The sequence below is a fragment of the Limanda limanda genome, chromosome 9 (genome assembly GCF_963576545.1).
Source record: "Limanda limanda chromosome 9, fLimLim1.1, whole genome shotgun sequence".
In the NCBI taxonomy this organism is placed as follows: domain Eukaryota; kingdom Metazoa; phylum Chordata; class Actinopteri; order Pleuronectiformes; family Pleuronectidae; genus Limanda; species Limanda limanda.
Genome location: NC_083644.1, coordinates 6,644,317 through 6,664,222, shown reverse-complemented (window position 1 = coordinate 6,664,222; position 19,906 = coordinate 6,644,317). Strand labels below are relative to the sequence as shown.

The following is a 19,906-nucleotide window of genomic DNA, read 5'->3' as shown; positions in this document are numbered from 1 at the left end:
AACTTCTCATTGACATTTGTTGTAGAGATTGTAGAGATTTGTTTCTGCCATTCATTTTTCTCTCCCTCTGTAACAGTTGTGTGTGTGTTTGGATGTTTATGAGCGTGCTGCCATGTGCGCTGGCTTCTGTCGGACTGTCAGGACTCCGTGCTGCTAGAAATAGAGTGAGAGCTCTAAAGCTGCTGAGCGGAACCTTCCGTGTTTGGCCTCCAGCCGCCGTTGGCCCTGCTACTTTTATTCCTCCGGCTCTTTCTTTCCTCTGCTGCCTTTTTGGTTAAAATGAAGACGGGACCCTACTTGATATTAGTTTCCGAGGTTTCTTCCCCACACAAGTCTCATTTTTTCCCCTAACCCCATTTTGCTGAGCGTCCCCCTCTCTCTGTCCCCCACTGAACTTTTCCACAGCTGTGGCCAGAGGAATCCGAAGCAGGAGAAAAGCCACTGCAGTTATTCTTTGTGGTAGTTGTGTGTGTGTGTCTGTGTGTGTGTGTGTGTGTTGGGGAGGGGGGTTGGCTGTCATGTCACTTTCCTCCCCAGTCGTTTGCTCTGGACAGCTCCATGGTAACTTGCATTTTAAAGGGACTTTAGGTTGAATATTTAGGATGCCATTCCTGTTGTTTAACCTGTTTGCGTTGTGTCACTTAATTCTTTTCCATGAATGAGCAAAATGAACGGCGATTAAGTATTTATTAAGGTCAGCTCCGGGCTTACATCGGCACCATGGGCCTCTCAGTGCCTCACAAAGAGCCATTTAAAAGAAAAAAGAAAGAAATGCCAGAAGCTTTCAAAAGCTCCAGTGAACTGCTTGTCTTGGCCGGAAAATCTTCATTGAGTTTTTGGGTCCACTCTTAATTTATGTAAATAATTCTATATTTCAGACTTTCTAAAAATAGTCCTGCTCATCCCCTGGAGTGTTGCTCGGAAATTAAACCTCACTATTATAACACAAGACAAGATATAGGCTTAATTAGACAGGAGCTAATTCATTTTTGTTCTGGCTTGTCCTTTAATTACGGTGTAAATTGTTGCGATCACCCACAGCCGAGCGTGTCACTTCTCATAAATGTGCGGGTGAGGGATACTGTGCACATAGGCAGGAATGTGCACGTCTCTGTATCGAGCGTGCACGTTTGTATCTGCAGCTGGAGGATTTATAGTGTTGTTGTGGTGGGCTGCGGCAGAGCAGTGGCGTGCCGGCAGGCAGGATCCAGGAGTCATGTTTTGGCCAGAACTGAACTCAGGAGCAGTGTGTCAGTCAAACGTGAAGATGAGACGGAGCCATCGACACCACAGACAGAGGAGGTCTCCCACTCACTCTCACTCCCTGCAGGCGGAGAGGACTTTTTGTTTATTTCTGTTTCTTTCAGTCCTCGGGTTCATACTAAGAGAACAATCATCCTGAGTTTGCATGGATGGAAATATTGGCCTCTGCAGCAAAAAGCTGCAGTGAAGGGAAATAAAGTGAGAGGTAGGTTCCTTTGCTTTCTGGCAGAGGAACATGATAAAACTGGCTGCCTTTAAGAACTGGTCTAAAGTGTGACTGAAACGGTGCCTTACAAGAGACATGGAAAGAAAAACTAATAGATTCACTTTTGTGAGATCTCTTTTGGGATTTTGCAGGATCCTGAGAAACTTATGTTAGATGTTGATGCACTTTGCATGCGAGATGTCCGAGAAGGATTCTCAGTGCAAGGGGACAGTCTCCCTTCAAATCCTCTGACCCGGTTGAATTCATTACCAACCAACTGCAGTACTCTGGACAGCTTCAAGGATCCCGGTGGATGTGTGCGAAATGCAAAGAACATGAGCTGATCTCGCAAAACTTTATCAGGATCTCGCAAGTGTTGTTAACACAAAAGTTTCTAGAGATCTTGGGAAAGTTTCTCTCCCTGGGCTCCGTAAGCTTCAGAGTTGTTGGGAGCCAGATTTCATTTCTGTTAGAAAGGGCCAGGCTAGCTGCACTGCAATGTCCAACAGTTCCTCTAAAAGCCAAACACACAGGTATGATAGGTATGAAGTAATGTCAGGATTAGTTTTACGAGGTATTGCTCAACCTTTGGATGACATTTTTTTCTGCCTCCTCAGTGGATTCACAATATCTCTGAGTTGAAGGTGCGGGTGTAACACAATCCTCCTCGACTGCTGTCAGGTCGTGTCAGAACGACTTGGTGTTTGTTCTCCGAACTCTGCCAAACACCTTGTTACCAAGCTGCCGCCCCCCCCCCACCCCCCTCACATAAACACACATGTCTGATGGTGGGAGTTGAATAATTTGTCTTGTCGGGTTTGTCTGCACTTGGACAGATTTATGGAGGATGGTAGCTCTAAAGATGGATCGGGTGATGGCGCAGAAACCCGAGGCATCAGGGTTCATACCGGGAGGGTTTACGAGACGGATGACTCACAGGATGCTGTCTCCGTGTGTGGCCAACACTCGCCGCATGATGGGTTGTTTAATTACCGTTAGCAGTAAAACAAACTTTTAATTGTGTTTAGTCATTTCCACAACATTCCTAGAACATCCAGGTGAGGGGTCGCGCCCGGGTGTACATCTTTCATGAATATAGATTGTGCTACGTCTTTTTTTAACGGTGTATCGACATCGGTGTCGGCCCATCTTCGCCAGAAGCTCTCAAATCTTTTTGTCTTTCCAAGTTGACATCTTCGTCTTCCTCTTCAAGGTCTACGGCATCTCTTCTTCATCCTGAGATATTCTTATTCTTTCAGCTGTGTTCTTGCATAGGCTCAGATTTAACTAGGCGCTTGCAGGACAAGTTCCAGACAACGTCCTGAGCAACTGACTCGGACATTTGCGTTCCATCTCTTTTTTTTTAGGTTATAGTCTCTCCTTTACATTTTTCAAAGAGGTATAGGACGGAGGGGCGACTGGAGGAGCGGGCCACATTGACAGGAATTTGTTCTTCAGCTCTAGAAGCAGTGATATTGGCATTTCGCAGGCAAGTGTTGACGTGTGACGCGACCCCGGACGATCTCGGCTCTGTCAGAGGTAGAAAAAGAAAAATCTACACTGAGAATCCTGATTACCATTTGAATGAGAGGCAACAGGAATGTATGGCACACAGCAAAAGATTCCCTGTGAAGGAGGGAGGGAGGGTGGGTGGGTGGGGGGGTTGAAGAAACTCTGTATACACAACAGAGTGTTGTCTGTGTCGAGGAGAAAACGAGCTGGTGTGTGTTTTGCTCTTCTAAAGAGAGAGGAGGCTTCAAGAAGGAAAAAAGGAATCCAGGAAATAAGAGAGAAGCCTATGGGAAAGTGGATTAAGTGTTGTTGTTTGTCTTTGAGGAGGAAAAAAAAACCCGATTCAGTCACTCAAGAGATTTTAGACGCGAGTGAGTATAATTGGGTTTTACTGTCAGGCTCACATGGCACAGGTTCATACCAGCACATTCAGGAAATCAGCGTCCTTCTTTACAAGTTTGCATTCCTTTCAGCACCTCAGACAAACCCACAGCGCTCCGCCCCCCCCCCGTGCACCTCTCCCTGGCTGCCGTGCTCCTTCACTTCTTCACTTCTCTCACGCAGACGCGCTCGGACCATCTGCTGCCTCCGGGTCACGGGTGCGAGTTTGCTCCGAGCGAACACGTATGATGACCTGTCACGAAAGTCCAATAGACATGGTGTCTGCATTGTGTGAAGAGATATTTGAGGATCACCAGTCTCTCACGCCATAGAAGAACTGAGCCGTTTTCTTATACTTTGACTTTCCAGAAAGCTTTTTGATCTCATTAGAGATGTAAATTAACATTTAACCTGTAAAGAAGGTTTTTAAAATCTTTCCTCCCACTGCCCATAGAGTTTTTTCTATATTGATATTCTGCTGGATTTCATTTTGTCTGATGAATAGGTTACAAGTTGGATTTTCTAAATGCAAAAATTGCAAAACTCAATATTTCTATTTTACTATCAAATAGGATAAATTAATAAGATACTATTAACAAAGCAGACGATTGAGTAATTGTATTTATTTGGAATCCATAAGTTAATGGTTAGTTTTTGTTAATGGCTTCAAATAAAACTTTTTTTTATCTTCCACCTCCACTTGAACCTTTCATATTTCTGTGCCTGAGCCTAAGAAAATGTCTTTTTAATCAAATATGTCAGCCACCACCTTTTAGAGATGGCTTATCTTGAATAAAACTCCCTGTGAACTGTTGAAAATATTATTTTTTTAAGGACGAACCACCCTAATCTGTTTTTCATCAGGCTGAACACTGCACTACAGGGATTCTCTGCTACAGTCCAAGTTATTGAAGTGCAGAAACACTGATGTGCTGATAGAGAGAAGCCGAGAGCAGGAGGATCTGACGGCTCTATATGTGTCGGCGGTGAAAATTGCTGAAATCTCACTTATTAACCTGAAGCAGTCGCCTGCTGCCGCCGCTCAGGGAAGGTGTTGCTCCTGGAGAAGGAGTGTGACACCGGCTGTAAATCTGGAGCTGTGGCCTGGAATGCTGCTCATGTCGGAACACGCTTCCTCTTCCAGTTATGAAAGACCCCTGGAAGAAGATGGCATGCTGACAACAACTCCACGCACAACCACCTCACCTCTGTTTAGTCTTGCGTTAGCAGAGCGTTGGCAGCAGAGTTTGTCTTGGTCCTAAAAATCGTTCCCCTTTCTCTGAGAGAAGTGAATCCGTAATTGATACAATGCTTGTTTACATTTTCACCTAATATTTATCACCTCAATTCCTACAGTTTATTTTGTTCCTCCTCATTTGTGATATTGGTTAACAAAACAAACTTTATGGTATTTGTGTCTTTAAATGTACATTTTGCTTATATATATTTTCTGAATTTACAATTTATTATATATATATATATATATACTCAACCTAAAGCAGTTTAATATAACACTTCCGCCCCGTGAAGGTTAGAATTTACAGTTTTTGTACGCAAAGGTCATCTTGATGTACGTGTGGTTGTGAACAGGATAACACAAAAATTATTTAACTGATTTTCTTGAAACTTGGTAGAAAGGTGTGGACTGGGCTGAGGATGAAACCATTAACTTTTGGAGCAGATTCTTTTGAGGAATAACGTCAAGGATGTTTTTTCACTTTCTTTAACATTGTGAGGGCGTGTTTTGTGAATTTCTCAAGGATTGATGCAGTTATCTTCACGAACGCAATCAAGCATCTATAGATGGCTTTTGTCTCTGAACAGATCAGGACGATGATCCAGATTTTGTGAATCAATATATGTATTTTAAGGAAGATTTTTGCCTGTTTTTAATGTGAGCAGAATCCAGAAACCTATGCTGTCTCTGTTCAGCTTGGAGGGGGATGAGTTCATCTGCTGCAGAGAAAGTTCCCCTTGCTAACTATTAATTAAATGTCTGTAAGAGCCTGTAGTTTTGAACACATGTTCGGCCGTCAAACCCTTTAAGTAAACCCGTCCATAAAGCAAGTTTACAAAACAGTTTAAAGCCCCTGTGCATCTCTGCAGGTTTTCCCGTCACGTAAATATAAATTTTCTTCTCGTACACAGAGTTTAGAGTTGTACGAGGAGCTGCCAGGTCAGAACAGCTGAAAACAAACCGTGACGGGTTATTACAGCCTGCAAGCTCCCGCCTACACATTAACTCAGTCAGCGCAGAGGCAGAAAACATACTTCTTCTCCCTCAGTCAGTGAGTCGGCCCAAGCTAAAGCTGCTCAGCTCCGGCTCCTCAAACACAACATCAACTCCTAATCCCGGCTAATGGAAGCACGATGCCGGCTCCGGTCGTGCAAACACGTTTCAGGCTGGAAAACCGTCTGTAAACATAACATAAAGAGGAAGAAAGAAACACTTCAAGATGTGTCTTTGCACTGTCGCAGTGCGGTGGTCTGTTGGAAAATTAAACGGGGGTGTTTGAGATTAGGGACGCCTTAAAAGTGGCCTCTGTTCGAGCCTCTGAAATCTGTTTTACACGTCCAGCATTGTCTTATAACATCAGCTGGAACACGGAGGAATGGCGTCCCAGCAAAAATCCGCTTCATTCCACCTCTCGTCATATTTCTCCAGCGGAATAAAGTCCGGGACTCGCTTTTTTTGTCATTAGTGGAACTGCAAAGTTGGGAGTTTTTATGGGATTTGGAGGCCGTCGATTATCGCGAGTCAATAGTTGCTTTATGGAAGTTGCCTTGTAGTTCACAGGAGAGCTGGGAGAGCCGCCCGACTTTCAGGGAAAAGCAAATCCCAGCGGAGCCCTCTGCTCTCTCTCTCTGTGCCACTTTCAGGCTTTTGTCAATAAAAGCAGTGAAGCACAAAAGTACATTAGTCTCAATCTATTGAGCCGACGTTATGTAATTGGAAACCATGTGATTTTTTTAAACGTACCTCCTGTGTTCTTCCCCCTGCACTGCTCTGAATTAATAATACACGAAGAGAAAACCCTGTCGGAGCTCATTCTGACTAATTCATTCTGACAATCACACATGCACATGCTCAGACTGGATGCCCCTGAGTTATATTTTGAATTCTTAAAGTGATAATACTCCCTGATCTGTAATGCATGAGGTGCACTTCCTCGAGGAAAAGGGAGAAGTTGTCATTAGAGCATGTGGAAGCTGCCGCCGATCAAAACAGTCTTTAACACGAGTCTGCTGTACGTGTTCGAGCAAGAGCCTGCCCTCAGCACCTCACACACACACACACACACACACACACACCCTAACACACATACACACCATCACACACACACATACGCACACACACACAAACCCGGAGGTTGTTTTTCGAAAAGCAGGTCAGATGATTTGCCGAGCAGCTTTTTGATTTCTACCCTGAAAACTGAATTCTTGACGCACTTGAAGCTATGCAGGCGCTTTTTTTTTGTTGCCTTTGTTTGGCAGATAAAGGCACCATGTCACCATCTCTATTCTTTGTCCTTTTTCACAGTGCACATGTCGCCACCGGCTCTGCACATTGTAAACCCCCTCTCTCTACACACACACACACACACACACACACACACACACACACACACACAAACACACACTTCCCCCTTCAATATATTTTCATAGCTGTAACACCAGCGGTTTCTTGCTCTTCCATTTTTTTGGTTGTTGCTATGAAGATAAGCATCCCCTTATATCTATGAATATGCGGTGGATTGAATCTTTGACATTACAAACTATTCGACAATGTTCTGTCCAGAAACACTTCACGATGAGATGGCAAAGGCAGAGACCAGAATGAGAGGAGAACTCTTTAAAGCCCAATGGCATCGTGTAGTGTGTCAGCACCTCTGGTTTCTTGATGCAGATGTTTTCTTCAAGTGGAAAAGATTCAGATTGTCTGAAATTAAGCAAAAGATTCTTTAACCGAATGCATCTTAATACTGTTTTGAGGATGAATGATGATTAGTTATTTTCCTGCCTCGTGTCAGGAAGTTGTTTTGCTCACATTCTCTCTCTCTCTCTCTCCATCGCCCCCTTCAGCTTTCATTGAGAATGTCCTAACCCCCTTCGCTAACGGCCGCGAGCCGGCCCGCGCGGCCGAGCCCTCGTCACGCCGGCCGCCGCTCACCACCATCACCGTCTCCAAGAAGCGCAACTGGCTGCAGCAGAGCTCCCACGGGAAGAGCCACTGCCCCAAGGACGAGCTGGAGAGAACGCTGGGAGCTGAGGAGGAGGGCTCCCACCAGCCCCCACCTCCCCCCAGTCCCTCCCCGGACCACCTGAGACCCCCAGGGGGAGCGCCGCCGCGGCCGGTCCGCCTGCAGCTGCCTCAGGTTAGCCTCCACATCTTTCTGTCTGCAGGGGTGAGATTTATGGAGGTTACACAACATCCAGCGTGAGGTTGTTGTTCACGCTTTATCTCAGGTTTTAACTCAAACTTTTTTACAACATATCAACTGTTCTTTAATATTGAAACTTCACGTTTACATTCAACAGCACCGGACATGTTTTACGGTTTATTCTTAAACCAAATAAGAAGCATTTACAACAATCAGCTATTTCACTGTTATCAAGTTACTTTTATATATTATTTGTGATTTATATTAGCATTTGTTTAGATTTGTTAAAGTCTTATTCTCTTTTTGATGATATCAATATTCTGTTTACCATATTATAAGTGGTAAACATACAGCACACTGTGATTTTTACAGATAACAAACAGAGGTTTACTTTAGTTTGTTGCAAAATATTCATGGTCAAGTGAATCAATAAGATGTCACAACAAAGTCAGAGAATATTGTTGTATAATGTAGTTCTGCATTTACTTTTGCAACCAATAAGATAAGGACCTTACCTTCAGCTTATTTAGATTAACCAACCGGTTGGCATCATAAAGTATGATTTTCATTCTACTTGCTACAAACTACAAAATTCTACAAACTTTTTTATCCAGGTCATCGTCGGTCAGGCCAAGGTGTCTCCGCCCCCCCGGAGCGTGGACCCGGCCGAGGAGAACGACGCCGACGACGAGGGGGAGATCTGGTACAACCCGATCCCCGAGGACGACGACGCCGACTCGTCTCACCGGCCCCCCGTGCGGCTGCTGGTGCCCCCCCGGACAGAGCTGGAGCGGAGGCCAAGCCGGGCCGGGGACGTGAGTCACGGAGGCAGCGGCGTGCCGGAGGTGCTCGGCGAAGGCGGCGTCGGTGGCGGCGGCGGCTCGGGAGACGGGAGCCAGGGCAACGCTGTACATTCCACAGAGGCACCACATCTGCACAGACAGATGCTCGCGTGCAAACCTCAGGAGGAGGGGGGGCCTTCCAGCAGCAGAGTCACAGGTGAAGTGAAAAGAAAGAAAGCCACCCACACCTTCTCTCATTCTTACTCTCCGTCTTCATTCACTCTTTCCCTCACTTGTTTCAAGCAGTTGCTCGAGAACCAATTAGCGTCGCTGGTGTTGTTCAGCCTGCATCACCTTAAAGGGACTCTCACCTTTGTTGCATTTTTACACTTTTTTTGGATAAGGTTAAATTGGTATTAATAAGGTAATGACACTCTAAAATGCAAAACAGACCCACCAGGAGTAAAAACAAACAATTATTTCACTCTCATAATATTTAGTGAAAACTTCAACCAATACAATTCTTCGGACCGAAGGACCTTATTGGCCGACAGACCTGTCTGTTTGCTGCGTGGACATGCAGGTTTTCCGTCTGCTTCTTGTGGCGCATTCGTGCGTGCGCGGAGGCAGTAGGTTGTAAGTCTGCTTGTAAATAAAGTTTCTTCAAAAAAATTAAAAACACCGGGATGGTTGTAAGTCTGCTTGTGTAAATAAAGTTTCTTAAATAAAACACTGCGGATGGGAACGAGGGGGGTGGGGCATTGGAGGAAGGCGGGATGATTTGAATGTGCTGTAATTCTCAAATGCAACAAAGGTGAGATCGTCCCTTTAACCACAGCTAGCGTTGAAACGTTTCCAATTAAAGGATATACAGACTTATTCAGCTGGTTCACTATCTCTCTGATCACATATATAAAGTACAAAGGCACCGAAATTTTAGTTTTACCGGGATTAAAACCCCAAATTCCTCCAAAATCTCGCCGTAGCCGAGTTCTTCCTTGTGCTGTTGTGTTTGATCAGTGTCGACAGGAGCTGTAGCGCTAATCATATCACTCCATATCAGTGTCCCTCATTAGTTAAACGCAGACAGACACCAGCCAGGAAGGAATTCGGCGCTGGCATTCCTGAAAGGAGAGAATATCCATTTACGTGTGAGTGCAGGTCACACCGAGGGCTGCGAACCTGCTAAATTAGTGGTTGTTAAAGATTTTCAGTCCACAGCTGAATACGAGTCTCTGCAGTTTGTACAGACACACACACACACAAGACACTGATTTATACGTGTGAATGGATTTAGATGCTGATGCATTTGTGTGTTGGTGTGAATTCTTGCCAAGTGTGTTCTATAGCGTCGGCGTAATGATGACAGCCAGCGCGCGGCTCCCTGTCTCTTAATAAGCTCGCTCCGTCTTTCCCGACTTCCGACTCTTTTTGTTCTCTCTGATGTGGCAACATGGGAGTTTGAATCAAGTGGCACATCTTGAGCTGAGCCTATAATTACAAACCCTTTGACAAACACTTCTGTGGCACGCAACAGCCATTTCTAGTCGTTTGAGCACAAAAGCAGAGGAGTGAACGGTCGGGGGGGTGCGCTCGCTGAAACCCAATACGGGAGCTTTAGTGTTTCGCTGCAGCAGATTTACTGCCGGGACGAAGCCCGGAGACGAGCTCAGGGATAAGTTCTGAGAGGGGTTGAAGAGTTGAAACCACAAGTTATTGAGATGGTGGTGTTTAGAAATGAAAGAATATGCTTCTGGCTGCAGATTTTGAATCAGCAGCATCATGAAACCTCTTTCTTTGTCTTGTGGAAGTGGAAAGTCTTAACTCCTCGAGGCGCTGCTTTACCTCCAAAAGCTAATCTGCCCTTGACAAGGACGCAGGTTTTGATTGGCAACCCCCGATAAACTCCTTGATCCTCATCGACTGGCTTCCAACTCCTGGCGCTCGCTGGCATCACGTGTGGCTCAGCCAAAACTCTCCGTCATGAGAAACTTTCCTCGCGGGATTAGGATTAAAACCGGCCGCGAATGAGTCTCAGTGTACCGGCCCAGGAAGGTCGCTAATCACGGCACAGAGAGCTAATTCAGTTTAGGCTATTTCTGCCTGCAGGGTTTGAAAGTTGTTGTTGTCAGTGTCTCCTCGTACCGGGCGAGAAGATGAGTGGATCTGACACTGGAGTTTTTCAGTTTTAACGAAGAGGAAAACTTGTTCTCGGCGGAAACAGATTATTTACAGGAGACACATTTTCCCAGTTTTTCTCTCCTTTTGTGTGTTTCATAGGTTTTTTTTGTGAAGTTCTGCAAAGTTAAAAATCCCAAAGGGAGCTCCGCCTCCTCCCGAATCTCCTGAAACATAAAAACCAAGTGTTTCAGACAGAGGCTGAAGAGAGGAGCTTCAGCAATGGCCAGTTTGAAGAGAGTCATGTGTTTTCTGCACTTAAGGGCATGTAAACCTTTTCAAAATAAAATAATGAACCTAAATTAGACTGTAATATATCTCCTTTAACGTCCAGTAAGCAGTTTTCCTTCAACTTTCCCTTAACTTCCATTCAATCACCTGTGTTTCGTTGACCTCCTGAGATCCGATCCAGTAGCAGGTCTGTGTGGGTCCATTGGTTGTCGGTCTGAAGCTGTGAAACTGGAAGTCATGGTTGTGTTTTTTTTCGTTTTCCCTCCCGCTCCGGAACTGCCTCCCTCTCTGCTGCCTGTTGACTTTGCAACTGATTCCTGTGGGTTTGGCAACGCCATCGTCCCACAGAGCATCAAGGCCGGCTGCGTGTCATCAAAGAGGAAACACTCATTACTCTCTGTGTGTGTGTGTGTGTGTGTGTGTGTGTGTGTGTGTGTGTGTGTGTGTGTGTGTGTGTGTGTGTGTGTGTGTGTGTGTGTGTGTGTGTGTGTGTGTGTGTGTGTGTGTGTGTGTGTGTGTGTGTGTGTGTGTGTGTGTGTGTGTGTGTGTGTGTGTGTGTGTGTGTGTGTGTGTGTGTGCGTGTGTGCGTGCGTGTTGTGTATTTCTGTTGCCACTCTGGGTTTAAATCAAAAGGAATGGTCGGCAGGTTAAACATCGCCTCAGCGTCTCTCTTCATTTTTAGCCTCCTCTAGCTACAAGTGTGTGCGTGTCTCTGTGTGTGTGTTGTGCCTGTTGTAAACACAGTTTGTGTTGGCTGCAGAATGACACTGCACTCCTCCACCTCCTCCTCCTCCTCCTCCTCCTCTCTGAGCTGGTGTGTTGGGGGATGGTGGGCAGGAGTGAAAAGGACAGCAGCTCAATGTGGGCAGCGTTCCCTCTGCTCTGCCTTAGTGTTCTGGTCAAACTGGGACATTTAATTAGTTAAATAAAGTTCCTTTGATTCATTTAGTTTGTTTTCATTTTATATATCAGATGAGTTGAACTCTGGTCTCTTATACTCTGAAACACCAGCTGAAATATGTTCAATCAACTAACTGTAGAATCAGTTTTTACAAGTAGAATGAAAATAATATTTTATGATGCCAACTGGTTGGTTAATCTAAAAAAGACGAAGATAAGGTCCTTATCGTATTGGTTGCAAAAGTTAATGCAGTACTACATTATACAACAATATTGTCTGACTTTGTTGTGACATCTTATTGATTCACTTGACCATGAATATTTTGCAACAAACTAAAGTAGACATCTGTTTGTTGACTGTAAAAATCACAGTGTGCTGTATGTTTACCACTTCTAATGTAGTAAACAGAATATGGCTATCATCAAAAAGAGAATAAGACTTTAACAAATCTAAATAAACAGTAATATAATCACAAATAATATATAAAAGTAACTTGAAAACAGTGAAATAGCTTATTGTTGTAAATGCTTCTTATTTGGTTTAAGAATATACCGTAAAACATGTCCGGTGCTGTTGAATGTTAACGTGAAGTTTCAATATTAAAGAACAGTTGATATGTTGTAAATATCACATTATGAGGAACATCCCCACTTATTTGGAAACGCTCCAGTGCCTCCGAGGGATTAACGAACTTTGACAGAGTCTTCAATGTGCGGCCACGGCGTTGAACTCTTCCTCCGGTTCCTGTGTCTGCTGCTGCATCATGAATCCGATCTGCACACAGACTCCTCTCTCTCTGCCGGGCCAGAACTCCGACAGGCTCCTCGTTGATTGAGCCGGAGCGAGAGCGTCTGCTGAATTAATGAAGCGCTGCAGATGTAGACGACTCCCGGTGGCCATAGTTTCCCCTCTCTTACGACTGGCTGCTTCTTTTTTCCCCCCCTCACCGGATACACTCCAGACTCCTCATTGACTCGACTTTGTGTCCGTCTGAATGCTCTATTTGTGTGGAGAATAATGATTGATGGACTTCGGGGGGGGGGGGTGAGCAGCGGTGCGCTCTCCCGATCTCTTGTTCCCTTCAGCGACTGTTTCGGGGGGAATCTTGACTTGGCCGGCGCTCAGAACGGGATCCGAGGCTATTTCTGGGGGTTGTTGTGGTCGTGCTGCTACAGTTACTTGAGAGTTCAAGCCTCCGAGTTCAAACCTGGAATCTAATCTGGGCTGACGATTGCAAGGTGAGGTCTGGAGGGAGTCAACAGCTTCGGAGGAGGAGGAGGGACATTGTGAGAACAGCACTTCAAACCCCGGAGCAGATTCGGGTCATGTAGTTTTTCCTCATGTCTTTCTCTCCCGGGTCTGTTTCTTCAGTTCATCACCAGAGCAGCTGGAGAACCTGTAATTGTATCTGTGTGCACCAGCACCTCTCCTCACTCTGACAGATTGTACAGGAATCGAAGGTCGTGGCTCACGTTGTGCGGCTCAGCGGGTCGAGCGTTCGATCCCGCTGTGCGTGTGTGTGATGAGAAGTGTTTGAGCCTGCAGGTGGAAATCGAACAGTCAGTGATGAAACCCGTCCGGCTGTTCAATACGACCTCCAGCCTCGTCCGGACTCTGTGTGTTTGAGTCTCGCTGGAGATCATGAAACCAACCGGCTTCTCTCAACTTGTAAAACCTCAGAGGCTTTTCTTTCTTTTACATATTTCACCTGCACCGTGTTATCGACCAGTTGATCAATCGATGAGTTCAAACAGATCTTGATGTTTTTTTTCGTCTGATTGAAAGTTCTCCTCAGTCATTATGTGACGGTACATCAGAGATGTTGTTTTTATGACATTAACGTTTAATTTCTTATGTTTATTTGTTACTTCCATGTTAGCTTTGATTGGAGGGAGTTATCATTGACATTATATTGTGGCTTTACTGTTATGACCATTACCGTTGCCTCTCATAAAACAATTAATTATTATATTTAGATGAAGATTAAATAACTAAATGATCAGACTGGCTAATCAGTACTGGGGAATATTGATAAGAGTAGGAGCATTGTATAAAATCCTAATAAGAGCCTGGTCAATTTATTGGATAGAAGATAAAAATCCTCCATCCAAGACATGTCTTTATCTGAGCTTATGTTTCCTGATATGAAAACTTTAACTTTAAAAAAAGTTCATTTATGTTTACGGTTATTTCTTAATTCAACTTCACATAGGTGGATGTATTTGTGTTTTCCTTTCTATTTAATGGTTTTAACGATAAAGTTTGTGGTTAATCTGTAAAGAATTGAGCCTCAGTTACAAATTTTTCATCATAAAGTTTGATAACAACTTCGTAGGAATCTGTAAATGTTTGATATCTTACATCCGTGTAATAATCTGTACCGGAAATTATTTCCAACTTAATATGAGAGTCTCAGCCCCGACAAAACTTATCGGCCCGGCTCTAATCCTCAAAGTTACCGTGTCTAATGTCGTTTCATTTTCAATTCATTCACCCATTTGCAATGAGGAAGCAATTTCCCTTGGCAGAGCTGCTGTGCAAAATCACATCATCAAATTAGGAACAAATTCCCAGTAGTCGTTCAGTGCCAAACCTGTTTCTGGTTGGCTTTTCAAATAAAAAATAAGTAATTTGTCAGCACATCATTAAGTTCCTCTCGGCGTTGTTTGGACGGCGGCGGCTCGAGGAGGCCGGTGGAGGGGGGAGGGGGGAGGGGGAGTGGGGGGGGGTGACTGTCCAGAATTAGCAGGGCGCTCTTGTCGGTTGAGTTGCAGCCGAGCAGGAATGCCTCCAGCAGTAGGCGAGTTAAGACTACATGAGGGCAGCTTTGGCAGGGGGCCATGTTGTGCTAGTGAGAGGGCCTGCATGCTTGGATATATTAGCCGGGGTTTTGTCACCATTGTAGTGAAGCAGGCCCCTGAAAGGCCGTCGGGCTGGGGACTGATTTAGAGCCGAGAGCAGAGGAAGCAGCGCAGAGCCGCGGCCTCGGTCACCGGGAGAAGAAACCCCGGCACAAGTATGCCATTCACTGGTGTGTTTACCCTCCCCTTGTTTGTCAGCACACCCTGGACCTTTCTGTTTTTACACCGAACGCACACGTGTGGCTGACACACCCACACACTCCAGTGAATGGTGGTTGGACACCGGGAATCAGCAGTTTGTATATCAGTGAAGACTGTCACACAAACAAACACACACATCGACACATGTTTGTCAGCCTGGAACACAACTAGGGTTGCAAAATTCCGGGAATATTCAAAGTTGGAAACTTTCCATGGGAATATACGGGAATATACGGGAATAAACGGGAATAAACGGGAATATATGGGAATTAACGGGAATAAATTGGAAATGTTGTGGGTCATTTATACTAACTGTATTTACCTTGTCATATACAGACATAAATATAAACATTTTGTTGTGTCATAGGCTGATTTGAGCTCTGAGGAAACTTTGGGCACTTGACTACATGCTTCTGCATCGTTGTGTCATTCTTAACATAGGTCTTTGCACAGTATTTGCAAATGTACACAGCCTTTCCTTCTACATTGTTGGAGTGAAATGTCTCCACACATGAGATAGTGCACGTGGCATTGTGAGATATAAATAGTTAGCCAAACAATTGGAATTGTCTGTAAACATATTTTACAATTGATGGATAAATGAATGGAAATAGGCTAGATGAACAATCCTCAATCAGCATGATAATATATTTTCCCCAGTAATATCATGGAAACTTACCTGACTAGTCCTTCACTCTACAGCAGGCCTCAATAGCCCTGCTGTAGAGTGAAGGATGCTGGGAGTTATTATGTGATGGAAGAATGCACAGTGGACGGTTGAAATTCAACGTGCAGCGTGTGTTGCATTCCATACATATTTAAAATAGAGTTTTGAATGATGTTTTTATTGCTCAGCGTTTAATTTGTGTATTTTCTTTTTTTTCAAAATTCCCAAAATTCCCGAGCTAAACTTCCCATGGAAAGTTTCCGGAAATTTACCGGAAACTTTCCGCCCCTTTGCAACCCTAAACACAACACAGTTTTTTCTGAAGGTCGACCATCATTATTCGATTATTATTTATTGACATTGGCTAGAGCGACGATTTGTTGGTTGTAAAAATCTATCAGCCAAATTAGATAATGGGTCTGTCACAATCTCACACACACACACACACACACTCACAGACACACACACACACACACACACTCGTCCTGCACCTGTCTGGAGCCAGCATTGTGATAAACCCTCGTCATAAATTCCTGACCTTTGTTAAGAGGTGTCAGTGGCCGGGTGGCTGAGGAGGGCCACGGGGTCACAGAGGGCATGTGTGTGTGTGTGTTTGTCTTTATGTTTAGCATATTTACATGCACTCTCTCTTTGGGCTACAGTAATATGCTGAGTGCATGTGCATGGTAAAGTGCTTTGGGGGGGGGGGTCGGGCACAGTCGCTCAGCTCAGGTGTCAGCCAGAGGAATGTGGACCTTTCGCCCTTTGACCCTGGAACATGGCCCTGGAGGGTTGGGTGTCAAACCATCGCCCCTGAACCTCAGCTAGTGAGGTGTCACGTTGCTCTGCTGGCTGCTGCCACAAGGCCAAAGGCTGGAGGAGACTCTGCTGCGTGTGTGTGTGTGTGTTTGTTTGTGTGTGTGTGTGTGTGTGTGTGCGTGTGTGTGTGAAGCCACAGTCATTAACAATGCAACAGTCATTAACTTTGTCAGAAGCTGGTGGACGTTGCCCCAGTTCATGGGGATTTTCTAAGGAATGGAACACCGGGGGAGGTTGTTTTGATTCTCACAGTTTATGGATTGTGTTAGAGAAGTAAACAGGCATCAATGTGGGTCATAATTCTCATTTAATAATATTGATTCAAAGGAGACGGTTACTGTTTTGTTGTTGTTGCGATTTTTCATGTTGTCAGATCTAGTAGTTTGGTTAAAATCACAATAATATGAATATTTTTCGTATTATATACACATTTTACAATTAGAACTGACTATTGAACCTTTATGAAGTCAGATTATTAAGTATTAAGAAGTGCGAAGAACCGATAGTTGATCATTTTGATGATGCATGGATGAGTTTGGTTGTTTGTTCAATAACAAAATCTACAAAACGATATTAGGTACTGACAAAGGTATAGTTTTGATTGTGAAACTGAAGTATTGCCATCAATTTCATTACAATATCTAGCTATATTCATGAATACAGTAAGAATGTGCAAGATCATATGTTGACTAATCATATTCATTTTCATTTAAAATCAATTTCTGATTGTTATTGGCTGTAATTTAATTCCTTAACATGGACAATAACAAAAAAACATTATAATCAACCTGATTCAACTGATGAAGGAGAGAAACAGTAACACTAGCAGGCCCCAGGTGGTTTCACAATAATAAATAATTTCCAGTTTAAACAAGACACAGGAGTCTGATTACTGTAAACAGACTAGAATAACACTCTGTAGAGTAAATGCCACCACCAAGGCCACATGATCTTACACATGATTGTCTAGTTTTCATAGTAGTAATATTGAAAAGAAGAAATGATCTGATAACCTAATTGATCTATTTGTCATACAACAAAATCAAGATCTGTGGATTACTTCCCTGAAAAAATAACTAAAAGTTTGAAAAATGCTGTATGTTGCAATGTGGATAATTAATTTGCCTTTGTGCCAAAATGTAATGGTTTCTTTCAAAGCTCAGGCTCCTTCAGTCCACCAAGTTTTGTGTAATTCATGTTTGTAGTCTTTGTGTAACTCTGCTGAAAAACAAACAAGTCAATAAACGAAGAGGTGAAAAAACTCTGGTGGCAACACTGGCATCTTGTACACGGCCACAGACAGCCTCTCTTAATGTGACGCTTTTTTTTTTTTTTAGAACTTTATTGAAGAGAAACACAAACATTCCTTGACAACATCACAAATTATATATGACAGACTGATTAGTGAAAAATAATAAAGAAATAAAGAAATAAATGGACAGTTAAGACATTCCATGGTACCACAGGATTCCCCTCAGTTAGAGAGGTATCCTGCAATAGGTAGCCACCTCCTCACAAAAACATCAGACCTTAATTGTAATTGAGCAGTTAAAGCCTCCATTCCATACACCTCCCTTAGCTTCTGTTTCCACTGTGCCACTGTAGGTGGCTGTGGATTCAACCATTTTATTGTCACCATTTTCCTAGCAGTCATCAAGAATATATGTAAGAAGTGCTCTTGGTCTCTTGTGTACATGCCTTCAGGAGTTAGATCGAAAAGAAACTGACTTGGGGTGAATAGTATATTAATTCCCAAAACGTTATCTATCTCGCTCTTTATCCCCTTCCAGAAAGGAGTGGTCGCCAACCATTCCACATCGTCTCCAGCAGTATATTGCCGCTGGATTATCTGCAAATTTAAAGACCACGGAGGGCGTCTTAAAGAACCTAGTCTTCATCTAATGTGACGCATTTTAAAGCAATGACTGTTTTTAAGATGTCTATCAAATATACAACACAATCCACAGCAGTGTGATCCATTGCAGTTTTGCAGATACTCACTTCATAGAGCTTCAGATTATATAAGAACATGGAAATAGTGGAACCGTGTTTCATGTACAAGTGACTCCTCTGTTTCCAGACCTGAGCCGCACCCCTCTGTTTACCCGACCCCTCCCCAGATGTTGTTTGGTTGGATTTGCACCTCCGCCCCTCTTCTCACTGCGCCCCTGTGTGTCTGTTATTGGCAGGAAGCCGTGACAGGGAAAGTTATTCAGCTACGAGGGGGAAAAAGGAGGCTAAACATGGTTTTGGTTTGGAATGCGCGAGAACAGCCGTGTTCGTTTGTACATTCAGCAACCGGCCTGCCAGCCTTGCAGTCGCCCATCCAGACCTCGGAGGGCCTGGACAAGGGGAGCCTTTGTCCCCCATCTGCAGGCTACACCCTGCCCTGCTCCTGCCCCCCCCCGGCTCTCCCTCCTCTCCATCCTCGGCCTCCCTCCCTTTTCACTCGCGGACCCTCGTCCCAGAATAGCACAGCAGGTCCCTTCTGAAAATAGAGCTGGTGATGTTGGCAGGGTCAAGCTCTCCCTCGCTCTTCTTTCTACTTTCTATCTCTCCCCCTCTCCCTCAGGATCACCCTTTCTTTCTGGGATGTATTCAGAGAAAGTAATTAGCCGGTTAAAACAAATAATTGATTTTCATTCAAATTTATTGCATTCAGACTCTACGCAGTAAGAATTTACATCATAATAAAAGTATTTAACGTCTTAATATCTGTTCAGCCCCTCGACTTGGTGCCTTGTGTAATATCTAGGCCAGGTCTGGAAGCACTCAGGCAGGAGAGCTTCAAAAGTTAAATTCTTCCCACTAAGTCATGTGGTCGAGCTCTAATCTCCCATTAACTCACGCAGTGAAGTATTACCAATAAAGATTATAAAGCCCAGGTTAGCCACAGAGGAAATCTTATTAAAAGAGCCCTGGATGTAGAAAGGAGCTGTTTTTCTGTTTGAGAGAGGCCCTCACCTCCTGATGGGGGAATAGCAGGATGCCCAGAATTTGACAAATTCCATGTACATCACTCAAATCGAAGCTGGCAGATTTTTTTTTTCGCCTAGAAAATGGCTGAAAGGATTTCCTCCAGTCGCGTGATGGGGCTCGTAAACACTGGAGTAGATGTGATTCTTTGAAGTTAATGTTTGTGCTGCTGCAGCTACTGAACAGACACATTGTGCAAGGTGCACTGGTCCATCTGTTGTTATTATCTGTAATATGACTGTGGACATACAGGCTGCACAAATAAGAAACAGTTAAGTCAATAATTCCCTGGCTCTTAAAGCTGCTGTAATTGGTATTTTTATACGAACAATGGATCAAGTCACCGTGTGCATCTGAAAACAGTTGAATTTTGAGAACCACGATTCAATGCAACGGTTGTTTGTGTGTCTTTGAGCACATTGTTTTGGTTTTATTGCCCCTCAGCTTTCCTGTTTTGAATCACTTACTGTTCTCATCACAGTAATTTCCAGCTGTTTGAACTCATAGACTACGCGTCTCCTCTTCCTCCCACTATCCAGAAAGGAGG

At 44.1% G+C, this 19,906-nt stretch overlaps 1 protein-coding gene across 1 annotated transcript in view; it reads left to right on the top strand.

Moving 5' to 3' along the window:
* Nucleotides 1–19,906, top strand: part of syde2 (synapse defective 1, Rho GTPase, homolog 2 (C. elegans)) — a 53,806-nt gene that overhangs the window by 3,916 nt on the left and 29,984 nt on the right. The window contains exons 2-3 of the mRNA XM_061078170.1: nt 7,445–7,737; nt 8,358–8,742. Coding sequence (XP_060934153.1) covers nt 7,445–7,737; nt 8,358–8,742 — 678 coding nt within the window. The remainder of the gene's footprint in view (nt 1–7,444; nt 7,738–8,357; nt 8,743–19,906) is intronic.